General features: G+C 56.3%; 3 protein-coding genes across 3 annotated transcripts; 1 reads left to right on the forward strand and 2 right to left on the reverse strand.

Moving 5' to 3' along the window:
- Nucleotides 1-1,501: 1,501 nt before the first annotated feature.
- J7T55_015813 (uncharacterized protein) lies at nt 1,502-3,776 on the forward strand (the record flags this gene model as incomplete). Its single annotated transcript, XM_053134827.1, has 3 exons — nt 1,502-1,535; nt 1,619-3,360; nt 3,591-3,776. 3 exons carry the CDS (start codon nt 1,502-1,504, stop codon nt 3,774-3,776), a joined length of 1,962 nt encoding a protein of 653 aa, XP_052987510.1.
- Nucleotides 3,777-3,992: 216 nt separating this feature from the next.
- Nucleotides 3,993-5,822, reverse strand: J7T55_015814 (uncharacterized protein; the record flags this gene model as incomplete). The annotated part of the gene is made up of 1 exon (XM_053134828.1): nt 3,993-5,822. The coding sequence occupies one exon, from the start codon at nt 5,820-5,822 to the stop codon at nt 3,993-3,995; it is 1,830 nt and encodes a 609-aa protein (XP_052987511.1).
- Nucleotides 5,823-6,588: 766 nt separating this feature from the next.
- On the reverse strand, nt 6,589-10,914 carry J7T55_015815 (uncharacterized protein; the record flags this gene model as incomplete). The annotated part of the gene is made up of 1 exon (XM_053134829.1): nt 6,589-10,914. The coding sequence occupies one exon, from the start codon at nt 10,912-10,914 to the stop codon at nt 6,589-6,591; it is 4,326 nt and encodes a 1,441-aa protein (XP_052987512.1).
- Nucleotides 10,915-18,246: the final 7,332 nt, after the last annotated feature.

An 18,246-nucleotide genomic window follows, 5' to 3' on the forward strand; every position in this document is an offset into this window, starting at 1 on the left:
GGTCGAGGACAATACGGTCAGCACGAGAGCGTCACGGAATTTCAAAGGTATCGCAGCAAGGAAACAAACGACCAAACGGAGTTGAATATGATGATGGGGAATTTTCAAGCTGTCATCCGCAGGATCCCGCTCATTGAGTCGTCTCGATCATCCGACTAAGCCCTATAAGAAGTGAGCATGAGATACTCTCTGGGCCGCAGAGTAGGGAAGCAGCGGTGCATTAATTTGTTCGGGTATATATCCGAGTGCAGAAAAAGTCTTTGAACACTCTGGGTCCTCTGAAGAGAATTTTATGTTATTCGCAGTTCATGTGGCGGATTCGTTATAGTGAGTACTGTCGCAGGTTGGCAGTGATATGTCAGCGATGTTCGAGGGAGACTCAACGTAAGATCTTATCCGAAATTCTTGATGTCCTAGAACAGGTTCATACGTACAGAAGACGGCGTCGAAACCATTGAAGTCTAGGCCTGTAAGGCCTGTACTCGTGCCCACGTCACCTTTGGCCACCTCAACCGCGGGTTGCCAGTGAACTCAGCTGGAGCACTCAGAGATCAAGATAGATTCCGCGCACCACTGGGGCCTCAGGAGAACTCAGAAGAGCGCGAATAGTCTCATTACCTGCCTGCGTAAAGGCAGGGACCACTGTGATACAAGAAGGCATCGTAGTTGGGTGTCACAAGCTTAGCTAAGTTGCGATGGTCTATTCTTTTCTAGCTTGTTCTTTTTTCTCAAAAAGAAAAGCTGATCTCGAAATGATGGGATGCTTAAAGGAGATATAAGCGAGCGGAGGTGGCTTCAGGATCATACTTAGCGTGCGAACACAGAGGTTCTTTCGACTTGGCCACTTGGCAAATGTCATGTCCAAACCAGACTGTCACTACCACTTGCACATCCCATAGTGGATTGTCCCATAGTTGACCATACCGTGTGTGGTTGTCCTATAGGGAAATCGACACTGATCAAATTTTATGCCTGGGGTTATTGTGAGCTGTATAATGGAAGATCGTGATGGAGTTTTCCCATGAATAAAGAAATATTGACAATCCCTATGCTGGAATGGATATGCGGGTTCTGGACGATCAAGATGCATTCTCATTTGCGGCAGTGTACATTTCACAATCGTTGACCATCAGTACAAAAAGCCATCAGAAGCCTGCAGTAGCGCGTCAAATAAATTGTGCATACCTGTGGATCTAGACAGGTAGGCCGAGCAACATCAAAGTCTCAAAATTCGTGTTATTCTGCGGTGATAACGGTTATTTACATTTTGTCCGCTGTCTGTCTAGAGTCCGTTCCTGTTTCTCTAGAATCACTGGTGTGTAAAGGCACCTATCAGGTTGGCGCTGATGGCGGAAAGGGAAAAGCCGCTGCGGTGTCGAGGGTCCACTTCAGCCGAGAAGGATTTCAAAGTGTGACAGCGCCCTGGCGTGGCTCTTGTCACATTACCCTTAACAGGCCTGGTCTAACTTGCAAGACGGTACCCGTAAACAACTTCGACACTATGGAGGAAATGGACCTGGTTGTCATTGGTGCAGGTGAGTCGATGGTAAACGGTCGCACAAAAGCCAGTGTATTGGCAGGAGCACGAGAGGCAGAAGCTGATGGATGTCGCGCAAAGGATGGGCCGGGCTGGCAGCTGCAAAAACGTTCTCTGAGCTCAGTCCGCAGAAATCTCTGGCCATCTTTGAGTCGGCGAAAACCTTAGGAGGGGTTTGGGCGAGTGAGCGACTCTACCCAGGCCTCAAAACAAACAATATGCTCGGGACCTACGAGTATCCCGACTTTCCAATGAGCCCGGACGTGTTCGATGTCAAGCCTGGACAGCACATTCCTGGACGGGTCTGCCACGAGTATCTCACAAAGTATGCAGAGCAGTTTGGCATCGCCGAAAAGATCCGCTATACATCCCGCGTGATCTCGGCGGAGCATAATAACTCTGGTGGTTGGTTACTGAGAGTCTGCAAGATCGATGGCTTGGGAGGTCATGAGGCAAAGGACCTCATCGAATATAAGGTCATAGCCCGGAAGCTTGTGGTTGCGACCGGGCTGACCTCAGAGCCTTTCAGACCCAGATTTGACGGCGAGGATATTTTCGGTGGTAATGTATTCCACATCAAGGACTTTCCCAAGTTTGCAGACACTTTAGACACGGCCAAGCGGGTCACCATCTTTGGCGGTACGAAATCCGGTTGGGACGCAGTCTATGCATACGCTACGCGGGGGGTCCCGGTCAACTGGGTTATTCGATCGTCTGGTCATGGCCCTTCCTGGATGGCTCCGCCATATGTGACGCCTTTGAGGAAGTGGCTGGAGAAGCTGGTCATGACTAGGCTGTTGACCTGGTTTAGCCCTTGCATCTGGGGGTCTGCAGATGGCTACACCAGGATTCGCAGATTCTTGCATGGGACAGCAGTCGGGCGGTTCATCACGGATAAATTCTGGTTTATTCTGGGCAACGACGTTCTCACCCTCAACAAGTATGATTCTCACCCTGAGACGGCGAAGATCAAGCCTTGGAGCCACCCCATGTTTGTGGCCTCGAGCTTCTCTATCCTGAACTATGATACGGATTTCTTTGAGCTCCTGCGCAGTGGCACTGTCAAAGTCCATATCGCCGATGTCACACACCTTTCGGCCGGCAAAGTGCACCTGTCAGATGGCACGGAGCTCGAGTCTGAGATTATGTGCTGCGTTACGGGCTGGAAGTGGACGCCGCCGCTGAGGTTCCTGCCCGAGGGTATCGACGAGGACCTTGGTATCCCACACGCCCACACGCACAGTCGTCTAGGCCATCTCATGGACAAGGCTGACCAGGAAATTCTCGACAAATTTCCCCGCTTAAAGTGCCCACCCGTCCAGAACAAAGACTACATCCCTCTTACTGAGCAGAAGGGCGTGTCAGCTAACAGAGGGGCCGTCGACTCGCCCCAGTCAAACTCTCTGACTCCCTGGACGCTCTATCACTTCATGGTGCCGCCATCTCAGGAGATGTTACAACACCGCGATATTGCTTTCGCAGGAATTTTGATGAATTTCAACGTCCCGCTCACGATGCACGTACAGTCCCTCTGGATCAATGCGTATTTTCGTGGCGACGGCCTTTCCCTTCCCGACGACGTCGAGGATACGCAGTATCAGGCTGTCTTGCACAGCCGATTCGGCAAGTGGAGGTACCCAGCTGGCCACGGAAGCCAGTATCCCGACTTCGTCTTCGATGCCCAGCCGTATATCGACTTGCTGATGCGCGACCTGGGCCTTCAAGTCCACCGCAAGAGGGGGGCCTTGGCAGAAATTCTAGAGCCCTACGGTCCTCAAGACTACAAAGATGTGGGTCAAGAGTGGCTGAGGAGGCATCGTATTGTAAGTTTAGAGTGACGGGTCGATCGTGGTACGCATTGGTCCAGACTTCTTACATTGACAACGAGCGACACCCTAGTGGGCTGGAGATATTGGGTTCTGCATACTGGAAGTGTCAAACAAGCAAGAGCAAAAATTGCGTAGTGCAGTAGGAACAGCACTCCCACTTAGCTAAAAGTGATGTCCAAACGCACACATTTTACCATGACTCTGAGTTTGAATACCCCGATTAGTATCAGCTCGTCCGATGTATATGGTTCTTTGACCTGACGGACGTGACGGATATACGTAATCATGGTAGCGTTTCTGCAAAGCTCAAGAAGCCGAGCGGCCATGTTCACGTGCGAATCGGCGATGGTCAAAGTCATCTTCCAACAGACGGAAAGACAAGGCCAGGATGCAATCCTGAGTCTTCATGAAATTTCAGATTGGATCGGTACCTAGTCCCGTCGGGGACGAGGCGTCTTCGAGTAATCTAGGCCGTCCCTATCATAGCTGAGAGTGGCTATGTGTGTTCAAAGACAGGCGTCTCTTGTGATCCAAGGCCGCATCCAAGTCGCTGTACGCCTTCGTGTGTGTATGTGTCTATACAGGTGTCTTCGCATGCCTGGTCAAGCCACAGACGTTTTGAGGCCTCAGTCTTCCATATCCAAATCAGGGTCGACCTCAGTCCCCAGGTCTCTATCCTCCAGAAATTTCCTCCCCAGCAGCTGTTCGGGCAAGTAATCCTGCCTGACTCTGCCTCCCTTGTAGTTCGGATTGTATTTGTACTCCTTGCCGTAGCCCATCTCCTTCATTAGCCTCGTCGGTGCGTTCCTCAAATGTATGGGAATTGGCAGGCCAGCCACACCCGGCTCCCGAAGCGCAGCATAAGCATTATTGAGCCCACGATACGCACGCGTGCTCTTCGGGGCAAGGCATAGAGCAGTCGCGCAGTGGCCTAATGGGATGCGAGCCTCCGGCATGCCGATCTTCTCGACCGCTGTGTACGTCGCAGTGGCGAGCGAGAGAAGCGAGTTGTCAGCGAGGCCCACGTCTTCGGACGCGATGACTACCATGCGGCGGGCGACGAACAGAGGATCCTCGCCAGACTGTAGCATGCGCGCGAGGTAGTAGAGCGCGGCGTCACTGTCGGACCCCCGCACTGCCTTGTGGAAAGCCGATATCGTGTCGTAGTGCTGGTCGCCAGCCCTGTCATATACCAAGGTCTTGGTGAGGGCTGCTTTGATGTCTTCTTTTGTGAGGGGCGAGGCGGGGTCGGCAGGTGGTTTGATGGTGAGTGATATGGCGAGTTCTAGGAGATTCAGGGCGGTGCGGGCGTCACCGTCTGCGAAGGCGGAAAGGTAGATGAGGAGCTCCTCGTCGATCAGCGGCGGTAGCTTTGACGGGTCGTTCTCAAACGCGTGCTCCAACGCCCTCGTCAAAATGTTCCGAACGTGCTCGTTCGACAGCTTCTGCAAGGTGAAAGTGCGGCAACGGGACAGGAGGGCTGCTTGGATTTTAAATGACGGATTCTCGGTCGTAGCCCCGATCAAGGTGATTGTGCCAGCTTCGACAGGCTTGAGGAAGACGTCCTGCTGCGCCTTGGTGAAGCGGTGTATCTCGTCGCAAAAGATGATTGTCCTCCTCCCGGTCAGCGCCAGCTCGTTGGCAGCGTCTTGGAACAATTTCTTGCACTCGGCAGCGCCGCTGGACGTGGCGTTGATCTCGATGAAGCGGCTCCCGACCATGTTGGCAACAACGCGGGCTATAGTAGTCTTGCCCGTGCCCGACCCGCCCCACAGTATGATGGATGGCAGCGACTGGGACTCGATCAAGGCCCGCAACACGCCGTTGGGGCCGACAAGATCCTGACCGGCAATGTCGTCGAGAGTGGTGGGGCGCACGCGTTCCGCGAGGGGGGCGTTTGGGTTGGCCTTGTGTTTCTTGACAGGCGGCGCAAGCAGCGACAGAGGCTGGGCTTCGGCCATAGGGGTATCCTGCGGGGAGTCACCACGACTTGTCTGGGCGGGCGGCGTGCTGCCCGGCCCCTGATCGAAGGATCTCTTGACGCCTATGGTTTTCACGGTCGAATAAACCGGGGACGGCCTGACTGTGGAGCCGGTTGAGCCATTGGCCGAGCCATTCAAGACCGGGGTCAAGACTTTGGAGGTGGTGGCCTGTCGTTTAGCAGCGGGCGTTGCGAAGAAGTCTGCAGCGGACCTCTTCATCGTGGACGGAGGAGGCAGGCCCTGGGGTTGTGGCGGCGGCTGGGATTGCGAGATTGAATGTGCCTGTGCCTGTGACTGTGGTTGCGGTTGTAACTGAGACTGTGACTGTGGGTGTGCCTGCGAGGATGAGGACTTCAAGCTGGTGTTGCTGTCGGCGGAGGCATTGTCGACGACGAAGGTTGTGCACCCGGAGTCAATATGGCCGTTGATCTCGGAGGATTTGACTGTCTGGTTGCATATTGGACAGAGCACCATTGTAGTAAGGACGTTTCGGCGATCGAGTGGAGGAACAAAGAGCGCGCCTCATCTAGGCGGTTTTAAAGAAATTGGGCTCCAGGCTGAGATTAAGGTCGAAGATGGGAGGTCGAGTTTGGGGGTCGAATGTCGAATGTCGAGATTCGGGCAAGGTTCAAGTTGGGGGGGGACGCGTAAATTGACCGACCGTGACGCGCTTCGAGGGTTGCCGCCAGGAAACGTGGGGGAGCTTCCAGGGGGCAAGGGGCAAGGGGCGAGGGTGCTCCACCTCCACAGACGCCCAAGTAGACTACCTACCTTAGTCTACCTACCCAGGTAATCTAGGTAGGCAGACTTCTAAGGATATCACGATCCAAGACTCCTTATGGCGGTGGTGATGGTGGTGATAATTTAAGAATTAGATCTGCGTGCACACGTATGCAGTATATGTACATGTATACGTGCGCACATGTATATAAACATACTCGCCCCGATCAAAGGATCCCCCCTTCCCTGTCCCTCACAAGAGAGGCCCAGACGCCGCCGCAATGCAAAGTCTCAACGCTCGTATACACAGATGCATTTTGTCCCACCTGTGTTCCATCCTATGGGCGTGCCATGCCATCCCGTCCCATGTTCTCCTGTCCTGTCCTGTCCTGTACCGTCCTGTCCTCTTCCCGTGTATGATGCTGGTTGATGCTGATGTTCCCCGTTCCTCCATATGAATCCTTGTTGCCCCCACCCGGTCTGTAGCTGAACCTGGTGGCAATCGAACAGTCTGACCTCTCTATCTGATGCCCTGTCTCCAACTCTCGACACGGTCGGAATGGCCCTGCGTGTTCACCCCCATGCTCAGTGGTGTGCCCGCCTGCATCCCGTAGCCACCGTGCAGGCCTCCAGCAAAGCCCACTCCGGCCCCGTACGCCGTTTGGTTATGCGCATAACCTCCTGCAGCCCCGATCCCTCCCCCAAATGCACCGTACCCTCCCGATGCGAGCAAGCTACCGTTAACGAACGGTGTGGGCTCTTGGTACTGTGGCTGCTGCAGCAGACCACCATTGTACCCTCGCCCAAATGTGTTGCCCTTTGAGAAGACTGGGTTCATACCATCCGGCCCGACATTTGGGTTGCCGTAGTTGCCAGCAGCCCCTATCAGGTTTGTCGCATTGTGCTGCGTCCCCATGCGCATGCCGCCCATGCCGTTCGTCATCGCGGCCTGTCCGCCTTGTCCCAGCTGGCCCATGCTCATGCTCGCTCGAAGGTTGTGCCCTTGAGGCTGTCCAAGGACCCCGACTAGCCCGTGGCCACCGGTGCTGTCGTTGAATCTCCCGCCCTGGTAGCCACCTGCCTTCACGATGCCGCCGCTCGGATCGCGCTGCCTCTGCGGGACCTGGGCCCGGAACGCGGCCATCTTTGCCGACTGCTCGCGCGCTGCTCGCGAGGCCTCGTGCTCCTTCTGAATGCGTTCGGCCTCCCGGGGGTCTATCCTGCCTTGCGGTCCTTCCACCGGATTCACGCGGAGCACATCTGCCAAGTCAAGACGGCTGGAGACTCCCTCCCTCTGGCTGCCGCCCGACACAACCCGTATGCCCATCTCCCTTTCGCGAGCCTCGCGCTCGGCTTGCAGACGGCGTCGGCGCTGGCCCAGCGTCTCTTCCTCCTCGGCTGGAGGTGCTTCGATTTCCTTGCCCTTTCCCTTGTCTACAGCCTGCGCGCTGTTCTTCTTCTTCTCACCCCCCTCCTCGTCTATCCCCAGCTCGCCGAGCAGCTCGGTGGAGAAGGCCGTGCTGACCGGCCTAGCGCTTGGCAAGGGGTTGTCACCGTCTTCCTTGGCGCGAAGTCTCTTCAAGCGTTGCCCGAGAGTCTCGCCCTCTATTTCCTCTTCCACCCGTCCCTGACTTGCCATACTTCCACTCCGAGAGTGAGGTCCAGACGCGCCGGGGCTGACAGGAAGCAAGAGGCGCGGGCTGTTGGTCCCGGGCATCAGCGTCATCCTGGTCCCGTTCGCGCCTGGCTGGAGGTACATGCTGGGGGCGACCTCCCTGCCTTGCAGTCTATCACGTCTGCGGGACAACGGCTCGTTGTCCTCCAGGTCGCGCTTCTCCATCAGCCCCAAGGGCCTGCTGATCTCCTGTGCAGCAACGGCCAGGTCACGGTCCGTCGCGTTGGGCCCTATCTGCTTTTTAGCTGCCAGGAGGCCGAGAGGCACATCCTCGTCGTCCGACTCCTCCGGCTCGTCCGGATTGGCTGCCCACGCAAGGTTGACCTTCTTGTTCTTTCGAGCCCGTGCCTCAATCTGCGCCACTGCATCAAGCTCCAAGAGTGTGCTGTGGAGGCCGTTGGTACTGTGCATCGGGTTGCGGGTGCGGTTCTTATGTTGCTGTTTGCGCAGCTGTAACTCTGCCAAAAGAGTCGTGGGCGGGCCGGTGTAGACTTGTTCATCCTCCTCGGACCCAAAGCCTTCCGCTTGCTCATCGGGCGCTAGGGCTGAACGCTCATCAGCGTCGGGGGACGAGTCCCTGTCGCCGCGACCTGAGCCCGACAGCCTTGAGCGGGCATCTTCGTCTCTCTCGGCGAGAAGATTACTGCTGCTCCTTGATTTGTTACGCCCTGCCAGTAGAGACCACACGGACTTCCGCTTCTCCGCCTCTGGCACGGCTAGAGAAGTCGTGCTCTTTGACAGCGTGTGGCTATTGCCCTCGTTGTCTCCACCAGCGTCTTCAGCTGTCAACATCATTCTACTCTTTCGATTATTCTTGTTACCAAGCCCATAGACCTCGGGGCCCAGACGACCAGCGAAGGCATGGTCGGTGAAAGCATTGACTGGCGCCGAAGCTGCCGCGTCGAGAATGCTGTCAAGCGTCTTCATGGCGGAGCCGTCCTTGACCTCTATCTTGGGAGTCTCGCCTGGCAGGTCGAAAAAGACACTAGCACGCAGCTGCGGTGGAAGCTCGGAGAGATTCATGCGGGATTTGCGGTGGTCAGGGTCTCGTAGCTTGCCGGGGCGCCGTAGGGGCTGCATCTCGGATGCATCTGCCGACTGTTCTGGGAAAGAAGTCTCGGGTTCTCCAGCTGTCGCAAGCGGGTCCCGGGCGCCTTGATCTCGCGAGCTCGAGTGTACCGAGCCGGCTGGATAGTCATCCCCCATCAAATCTATCTGGCCCTCGCCTTCCAGCGGGTCAGGCAGCCAGGCTCTGCTCTCCCGAGCTGCCTGTGGCATCTGGCTGAGCACCTGACTTCGACGCATGTTGCGCTGCTTGGACTTGACCCCCTTGCCAAGTTTCGGGGGGAGGTTAAGCATGGCAGGAACACGCGCAGGGTAGTAAAGCATCTGTTGGCCTGTCTCGGGATCGAGGTATGACTGCGGTCGTGCCCTTGGCATCTGTGACTGCCTCTGGCGCGATCGCGGGTACTGGGCATCTTCTGGCTGGACGGGGAACTGCTCGGCCACAGTGTCGGGATCACAGTGCATGCCGTCAAAATCAGCAAAGGCGTTGTCCTCATCTTCTGTGTCAGGCGAGCCCGTCCCGTCAGGTCGTTGCTCAGCCGGGGGTTGGTACTCGTCTCGCACGCGGGCTGAAGGGGGGTCCTGGGGGTTCCGAAGCTGGAAATTTGTCTCCTCGTGGTTATCCCAATATGAATCCGCAGAGTGGTCCAGCATGGGCGTCCTGTCAAAGTCCATTGAAGCCCGCCTCGCCATTTCCTCGGCGATTTCTATGTCTGTGGCGTTTGGTTCGACGTGTTGGTGGGCCCTTGCGAGTATCGCGTCCTCGTCGTCTCCGAGGTCCTGCAGGTTGGCAATGGTCCGATCAGCTTCGTCCATGGCGTCCATGGTCAAAGCAGACGGGGGCTCCATCTCGGCGATCTCTGCTAGGGAGAGAGGTCCGGAGCGATTGCTCTGGACGCTGTGGACACTTTGTATGCTATGCACACTCCGCACAGATCCCTTGCCCTGGCCAGACCTGGACATGGACGAGGCGGACAGGTTGGGGAAAGCCTCGCCGTCGACGGTCTCAGGCTTGCTCCTGGTGCTGTTAGCCCTCGACAATGCGCCGCTGCTCTTGCTTGCGCTCCTGAGGCGGCCGGTGAGCGACTGGGTAGGACTCATGATGTAGCCGCCAGGAGAATAACCCCCGAGCCTCGCCTCGGTGTTCAGGCCGACAATGGAGCTCTGGCGCGCGAACAAGGGCGCTGGAGTGATGCCCGGGGGGGTGTCGATGCCAAAGTCGCCGCCGCTCCTGACACTAGCAGCAAGGATGGACGAGCGACGGCTGTCACTGCGCTTTAGTTCTTCGTGGGCGTTCCTGATGGCGTCCTCTATACTGCTCGTCATGGAAAAGCGCTCGGCTGTAGCCTCGAGGGCGGCAATGTTGCCGGTGTAGGAGCCAGACCGGGCGTTCACCACGTTGTCGGGGGCAGGGTGACGCAGAACAGAGTGTGTAGAGGCACTGCGGATGACGGGTGACTGAGGCGGCTCGATGGGAGAGGAGGACAACACGGGAGATCGTGAGGATGGGCGCGGCGGCAGTGGGTGGGGTGCAGGGCGTCGAACTGCAGGCCGGATGATGCCTGTCTCGGGGGTGGATGCACCAGAGGTTCGATTGGAGTGGGAGGAGGATAGGGTGGTGGCGTTGGTGTTGATGTGCAGCGGGGAGGTGGAGGAGTTGGCTAGGCTGGCGACAGAAGGAGAAGCAACGCCGTCGAGGGATCGGTCTTCGGGAATAAGCTCTAGCTCGTGCCTGGGGCTGGACAGGATGTCTTGGTCGTGGTGGAGCGGGTTGGCATGGTCGAGCGAGTGACGGGGATTGGAAATGGAGTCGAGGCTGGAGGGCGTGGATGGCGAGGCCGGCGAGAACACGGTTTGCCCCTTTTCCGCGGTATCGCCATCGCCTGGCAGTGTGGGTGCAGCGGCAGAAGTGCCAATGTCAGGGGCTCCATTCCCGTCCGCAGCGATGGGGCCTAGGGCTCGTGTTGACGGCTCCGGTGCCTGTGCATGTGCCTGTGCCTGTGCCTGTGCCTGTGCCTCTGGCTCTGGCTCTGGCTGTGTCTGTGGCTTTATGGGTCTGATTTGTGCATGTGCGTCGACACCGTGCGTGCCGACATCGTGATCCATTGCTGCGACGGGCCAGGCGTAGCAAACAGCAGTCCCGGGTCACGTCACCAAGGTGCAGACGCGACTATGATGGTAGAGTAAAGAGCGATGTCACCGAGGGGGTGATGCAGCAAGTAGTAGACTAGTAGGTGCGCAAGTGGGCTTCTTCTTCTCAGTGAGCCGTGGCAGCGAGGGTGTAGATGTGGATGTGGGTATCAAGAGACGGACGCAGCAATTGTCTGTTTAAGATGGACATGATCTGAGGCGCGGCAAGGTCAGTATCCTCGTCCTCGCCGTCCTCGTGGTTCGTCGTTTGTGGTTTGTCTCGTCCTCGACCTCGTGGTGATGGTAGCCCTGGTCCTCGAACCGCTTCGCCGTGGCTGGGCACGCAACAAAGGAATGTGCGTGGTGTCGTCAATGTGACAGATATCTATGGCGGCGCGCGTCCAGGACAGAAGAAGGCAAAGTGCTAGCAGTCCAAGTCCAGTCCAGTCAATGGCTGGGAAGGGGGCAGCGGGAGAGAAATGCTAGACTAGTGCTTGTCTGTTTGCTCGTGTTTCCTGGGAGTGCTCGGTGGACATGGATGTGGGTACTGGACCTTGGACAAGGACATGAGTTTGAACGTGAACATGGATCTGGGGTTGGGTTTGGATCTGGATGGAGATGGAGATGGGTCTGGGTACGGGAATAGACTAGGTATGGGTATGGTTGTGGAAACAGGAGAGAGCCTATTGGGGCCAGAGACAAAGACAAGAGGCGCACCCGCCGACCGCCCGACTAGCGAGCGACAAGCAAACCGACAAGCGTGACTGTCACCACCACCACAGCCTAGTCACCCAGTCTGCCAGTCTACCATCTATCTGAACTAGACACCCAAAGCAAAGACTAGGTACTCTGCTGCTCTGCCAACTTTCTGTCTGCCTACTACCTCCGTGCCTAGGTACCTTACCCAGTTCACTACCGGCGCTATGGATGGTACCTGACGCACAGCTGATTACAATCTTGCTTTTTCTCTTCCGCTTGTTTCTTTTTCTCCATCCACACTGAAACTACTGAATCTGGGTGCAATCCTATGTCTACAACATGCACAATATCCTCCTCCTGCCGGCCCCTTTGCCGTATCATTGCCACCTCTCGGGCTTGGGGGTGGCTGCAGGACTGGAACTCTGCCTGCCTGACAGTACAGTACCTATGCTTACCCAGAAGGAAGCGGGCTATTTCCACAACTCAACTCAGTTCAACCCAACTCAATCGATTCGTGACGTGTCGCGTCACCCCGAGCCGAGCAGTGGAAAGTGGAAATGGCGATGATGATAAGGTTTGATAAGGTCGCCAGGCCCCGTATTCAAGGTTTTTCGCTCCCTCGTCTTGGCACACCAAATGAACCTGGCAGGCCTTGGAGGACCAAGACAAGGACAAAGCTGAAGCTGGACCTGGACCTCAACATACAAGTACGAGATGGGTGAGGTCAGCTTGTGTCATGCTCTCTGCACGCATATCTGCGTGTGTCTGCTGTGCTGTATCTACATACATGCCAACATAAATGCAGCAAAATGCGAGCAGAGCAGGCACGCAGACTGGCGGGCAAAAGATCGATATGCTTACTGTGTACTGTGTCGCGTGCCCCCAGTTGGCCACACGCAACGCAGCAACGCAACGCAACGCAACGCGCAGCACGGCGGCTTATCCCCGGGTCCGTTTCCATCCAACGTGGGCACAGGGGTATCTAGGTACCTACCTACAGTACGATATGTGGGCAGAGGCAGGCTCGGCAGGGTGGCAGGGTGGCAGGATTGGCAGGGTGGCATCACCTGTCAGTCTGTGGACTGGAACAGTCAGTACATAGACTTTTCCTGCATGTGCAGCTTCGCAACCTCATGCATGAGCATCCTTTGCAGCGTTGCATCCCACACTACCGCCGCTGATAACGCCTCTCCGTCTGAGTGGGCTTTCATCTGACTAGGTGGCTATCTCATCACACACGTCGCCGACGGCCTAGATCTACATACAATGGAATACACCAGTACACACACACACACACACGAGAGCGGTGGGCCCGATACAACAATGCGGCGACAACAAACGGCTCTTGCATCCACGCCGTCAATGGCCAGATAGCCTTTCATGGCTTGTCTTCCGACGGGGTTGTCGCTGCATTGCCAGCTTGACTGCCTTCATCGATTAACCGACTGACTGGCGGACTGCCTGACTGACTGACTGACTGACTGGTGGCTCTGCGCTAGGCCCCTTTCTCGGCCGAGTTCAACGCCGTGTGTCTGTGCGAATCTCGGTTTGTTCCGAGCATGCACCAGTGCTATTTCGAGTCCAAACCCAGGGCAACGGCGGGAAGCCAGAAGGGGCGGGCCATGGACCACCGTCCTGCACCGTTTCTCTCCTGGGTAATCAAGGACTACTGTTAAACGCCAGATGATAAGACAATTTATTAGCGAGGTCTGTGTCGAACCTACATCCTGTCCTCGCGAGGTGCTTTCATTTCCCTTCCCACGCAATCTCACTTTTCGCCCGAGGAACCTTGCACGTCTGAAATGAAGTATTGAGTCGTGCAGCTGTGCGAATTTCAATCCGGCCCGAGTGGCTGGCCGGATAACACACGCCTGCCGTCATTTTGACGTACGCTTATACCAAGAACCATGGACGGTTTCGCACCACTGACCTGCCAACCGCAGCTTGTAACGCCCTCGAGCGCCAATCTAGGGACCTCCCACCCAACCTGTCGTAGTGTCAATGAAGGTTGCACAGGTCCAAAGCTTGCATGAGCATGCTCAACTGCTCGCTCCCCATATGGTTCGATAGCAGTACCAGAGATGAATACGTAGAATGGGCGAGTAAAGAGACGAGGACATGTTGGTTAAGACATGTATCCCCATCCCCTACCTGAGCGGTTCGACACGGCAGAGACCTTGTACAGGTTCTGGGTATACAAAGACGCGCCAATGCCGCATACCCCACGAAAAATCACAACCGCGATACTTAATCTACAACAAACGTGTTTGACCTGGTGATCTTGCAAAGACCGCACTCACTTAGCTAAGCCGGACGTCCTGGTCAACGCTTACAAAAAGCCCATTCAAGTGTATATTAGACGCCCGTCTGTTCGCCACACCCCTGGCGAGTCCTCAAGGGACACAAAAGAAACTCTAGATCGATGCCAAAGTCCTTTGCCATTAGGCAGATACCATTAGGTACAATCCTAACATATTCCCCTTATCCTATCAAGCCGGGACAATTTCCTGCAGGACAACATGCTGAGACCATGATTTGAGATAACCTGCTATAAGATAATCTGATATGAGTTGAATTCCTATTAGACAATTTCCCAGGGATAGTGTCACAGGCGTTCGAAGGCAAACTCCGTCACCAAGGCAGGCAGGGATGTTTGGATATTCTAGATTCCCTGCAGAGGTTTTTGATTCCCTCTTGGAGATATGCCTGATCCGGGAGTGCTAGATAGAGAGAAGCTTGAGGAATAGGACGCACGTATCAGGAACGGCATATCAGTGGCGATCATTGCGATGTACACTCACTTAGATTGTTGTAAGAGCTTGCGAGGATGGCTTGAATCGTCCAACATCTGACCGCAATCCCTACCGATAAGTCCTCGCCTTGGCGATTTGCGCTTGCAAAGTCATGCCAGCTGAGAAGGTCCGCCGTTCAGACCTGCAAACCACTTGAATAAGCTCACGGTTGCTCCTTTGATGTCTGCCGTTAAGGATGGATGCCGGTCAAAAGAGTCCCAGAAGCAATGGCTGGCCACCTGTCTCTCGATCCGGTCTCTGATGGCTTCTCACAAGATGAAGTTCCCACGCTAAGGCCAGAAATCCCTACGCAACTGACGGTGAGTGGATTCCATTAGAAGTACTGCTGCTCCATGCCCAGCCACAGCTTCGACGGACGAAAATGATTGTGCAACTGGTACCAAAAGAATACGGGGTTAGAGCTCCCGTAGAGCGAGATTGAGACGCCGCAGTCCACGAGGTGATGGGAGCACCGGCAGCAACTTTATCAGGCGAGATAACGAGCAGGCCTGCTGGTAGGCGGCTCCCAGAGTGTGGATTGGCAGATTGGGAGATATCCGGGTCATTCTCCGGACCAAAGTATCTTGCGGATACCGATCAGTCTTCGTCCGGCTTTGTTATGCAGGTCCCTCGAGGCGGCACAACGGCACACCTTACCCAGATACTCCGGAGACTGTGGCGGACCCGCAAGGCCCGGATCTCGGGCTCTGGCTGGGCATGGCTCTGGTTCTGGCAATTGAACAACCTGTCGTGTGCATGGCAGAGTGTTTTGGGTACTGGGCGCTCGCACGGACGACAGATAAACTTTGCTGACACGTTGTTTGGCCAGATTGAAACTGAATTGAGTCGCTCCACAGGGACGCGGGCTGGCCCCCGCGTGCCATGTGGGCTTGAAACGTTGAGTGCTAGGCTGGTGTCCCATCCCGCGCCCGCAGAATGTTCTCCCCAATGCCCAACGCACATATATGCACACACAAGACTCGCTATAGTCAGCATCAGCTACGGTATGTACCTCTGGACCTCGTTGGGAAATCGGCCACCGATTGCGGAGAGGATAGAGTGTCAATGGCAGGCTGCCGTGTACTACTGCTACACGGCCAATGCAGCATTGTGCAGGATAGGAGATCCAACCAGAATAGCAGGCGACACATGGACGGTAGAGCCGACCTGCCACCGATTCGACACGATAGCAAAGCGGACCACAGTAAGGCGGTCAAGCTCAGGTGTGAGTCGTGACGGATATCCCCACTGCCTTTGCTGCCCTGTGTGTGCGTGTAAGTCGGCAGGTAAGCAAGTCAGCTGCTTGCCGCGCACAGGAGTGGCCGACCCCAGCCAGCAGTCGCCAGGAAAGACAGGGGAAAGAGTAGGACGGCGGCAGGTGGCGTGGATGTCACGAGCTCTACAAGTGGGGAGATGGTCTTTTGAATGAATCCAGGTCCAGGTCCAGGTTCCAACAACCAGGGTCGGAAAGTCCCCCCGCGCATTACTGGCGCCTCTGATTCGAGAGCGATGGATCAGCAAGGCAAGCACTTTGGAAGGCTCACGCACAGTGTTTGAACACTCAGCTCTGGACTCTGGACTCTGGGCCCGCTGATGGATGTCAGGGGTGCGGTCCAAGAGAGTGGGACACAAGTACAGGCGGCAGTCCACGATGTCCCCCAACTCCACTCTACCTTGACTCTCTGCACCCGGAGAAAACCGCTTCAGGTTGAATCATAGCTAAGGCAGCAAGCAGGCCAGTCTCGTCCGTGCCGCCGGGCGGTGCGTGCATAGGCCAGAGGGCGGATGGTCGACACCTTGGAAAGGGGTTGAGATGGCACAGGGCGCCAGGCTGTCTCGTATTGCTTTATTTTAGCAGATGCGCCGGCAAAGCGGGCGGTACGGGTCCGGTCAGTTCGGTGGGAGGAATTAGACTAGCAGTTGCAGCAACCGGAGTAGCAAAGGGGGTGGGGGACAAGTTCCCATAGTGGTTCTGGCCTTCGGAACCCCTGAGCTGCCCAGGAGGAGAATTGGTGCAAATCCAGATGGAGCTTGGGGGACGGAACCCGAGAATCTGGGCTTCTGGAAGCTTCAGGGAAGAGCAGGCGGGAGCGCCGCCAGACCTCAGATCGATCCAGTGGTCCATGCACCGCGGGACGAGCTGACAGGCCGGACAGGCTGAGTGCCGGCGTGCCCTCTGTTTGTTTCTTCTCCATCTGACAACCTCGGAACGGAGTACATGGTGACTCGCACACGAGGCAAGCCCCCTTGGGGCCGTGGTGGGAGCGAGGCATATACGAGAACGTGTCTGGTGCTTGTGGCCAAAACAAAAAAAAAAATACTGCTCACCCTCCCTGCCTTTGGTCAAGTCGGCTTGCCGTCTTCACGATGTTTCTATCAGGTAGCCATGACTGACAGGCTGCGTGTGTCGCTTCGGAGGACGTCCGAGATTGGCAACAGACTCGTGTCTCCATGGTGTCAGGAGCCGGCATGAAAGGAGTTGGTCCTCGATTGTCGGTGCTCACACGATAATGGCACGCCATGACAGGAGTTGACATGACATTGCAACAGGCAGGCGGCAGAAAACAGAGTTTGCGGGTGCTTGTTGATGATGTCAGGCTCAAGGCATATCGGACAAACTGCGCTGGCACCCAAGAAAATGGTGAGCCGCGGCCCTGATGCAAAAAGCATCCTGTGGAATCGTTGGGAGAGTCAAATGTGGTTGCAACCATCGGTAGTACTGTTACAGCACGTCGGCATGATCGGCTAGTGGGGGGGTTCATTGGTTCAATCGTCCCCTGCGCTGCTGTTTGATTGACTGATCGATTGATTAATTGATTGCTTGATCCCGAGGTTCCTCTTGGATTGAGTCCTGGAGATGATGGCCTTCTCAACAGCAGCCGCATGTGTTGTGCCTCCATGTGATAGAGTAGACTGGCTGGCTGGCCGCCCTTTGTCCTCAACCTAGCCCATTGACACACAGCGGACGGACGAGCGGGCGTTGATGGACGAGCAGGACGGACAGGACGGACAAGACGAGCCTAGAGGCGTCGACGAGGCGTCAACGGCTCGACTATTGAGACGGCGTGCAGCAGCAGGTGGCTTGCGCTCTGCCGAGAATGGTGGGAACTCACAGCCCGCACACAAAGCAGGGCCGGCTTCGCACCGTCATGATGCACTGTCCCGGCCATCCTTGCTAATGCAGCCCATCCCACTTTTTCCTTTGAGCGTGAGTGAATGAATCGGCCAGGGTGAGGCCCAGCAAGCCAGGCCAGGCCTGCCCATGGGCCATGCCTCTGCCATGCCATGCCATGCCATGCCACGCCCATGCCATAATAACAGGACGGTAGGGCACGGTACGGTACGGTATACATGTACATGTTGACCCAGGTTCTCGTGAGGAGTGAAGTGGGAAGGGCAGCCAGCAGCGGCCTCATCGTGTACTGCACACTCCCATCCTTCCCCCATTGCCTCAAGCTTTCTCCCACCCCTTCCCCCTCTCTCGTGACCGCCCTTTCCGCGCTCCTCTATTGCTGCTGCTCCTCTGCTCCTGTGATCCCCTACTCCCCTGCTCCTCCATCAGAAGAGACCAGAGCCGGGACCACAACAACACTCCCGTCTTTCGTGGCTTTGGCGACTGTCTGCTGGGCCGCCTCCCTATGGAACCACACACCTACATGTCAGAGTCTCACCACTTCGACACCTGGATATAGGGCAAGCCTCGTGGAAGCTGCCGCGCCATCATCCAACATCAGCAAGTATCGTGTACAGCCACAGCCACAATCACCGGCATAGGCACAGGCACAGGCACAGGCACAGGCCGAGCACACGAGTACTC

Source organism: Diaporthe amygdali (genome assembly GCF_026229845.1).
Source record: "Diaporthe amygdali strain CAA958 chromosome Unknown NODE_48_length_299215_cov_64_995801, whole genome shotgun sequence".
Lineage (NCBI taxonomy): Eukaryota > Fungi > Ascomycota > Sordariomycetes > Diaporthales > Diaporthaceae > Diaporthe > Diaporthe amygdali.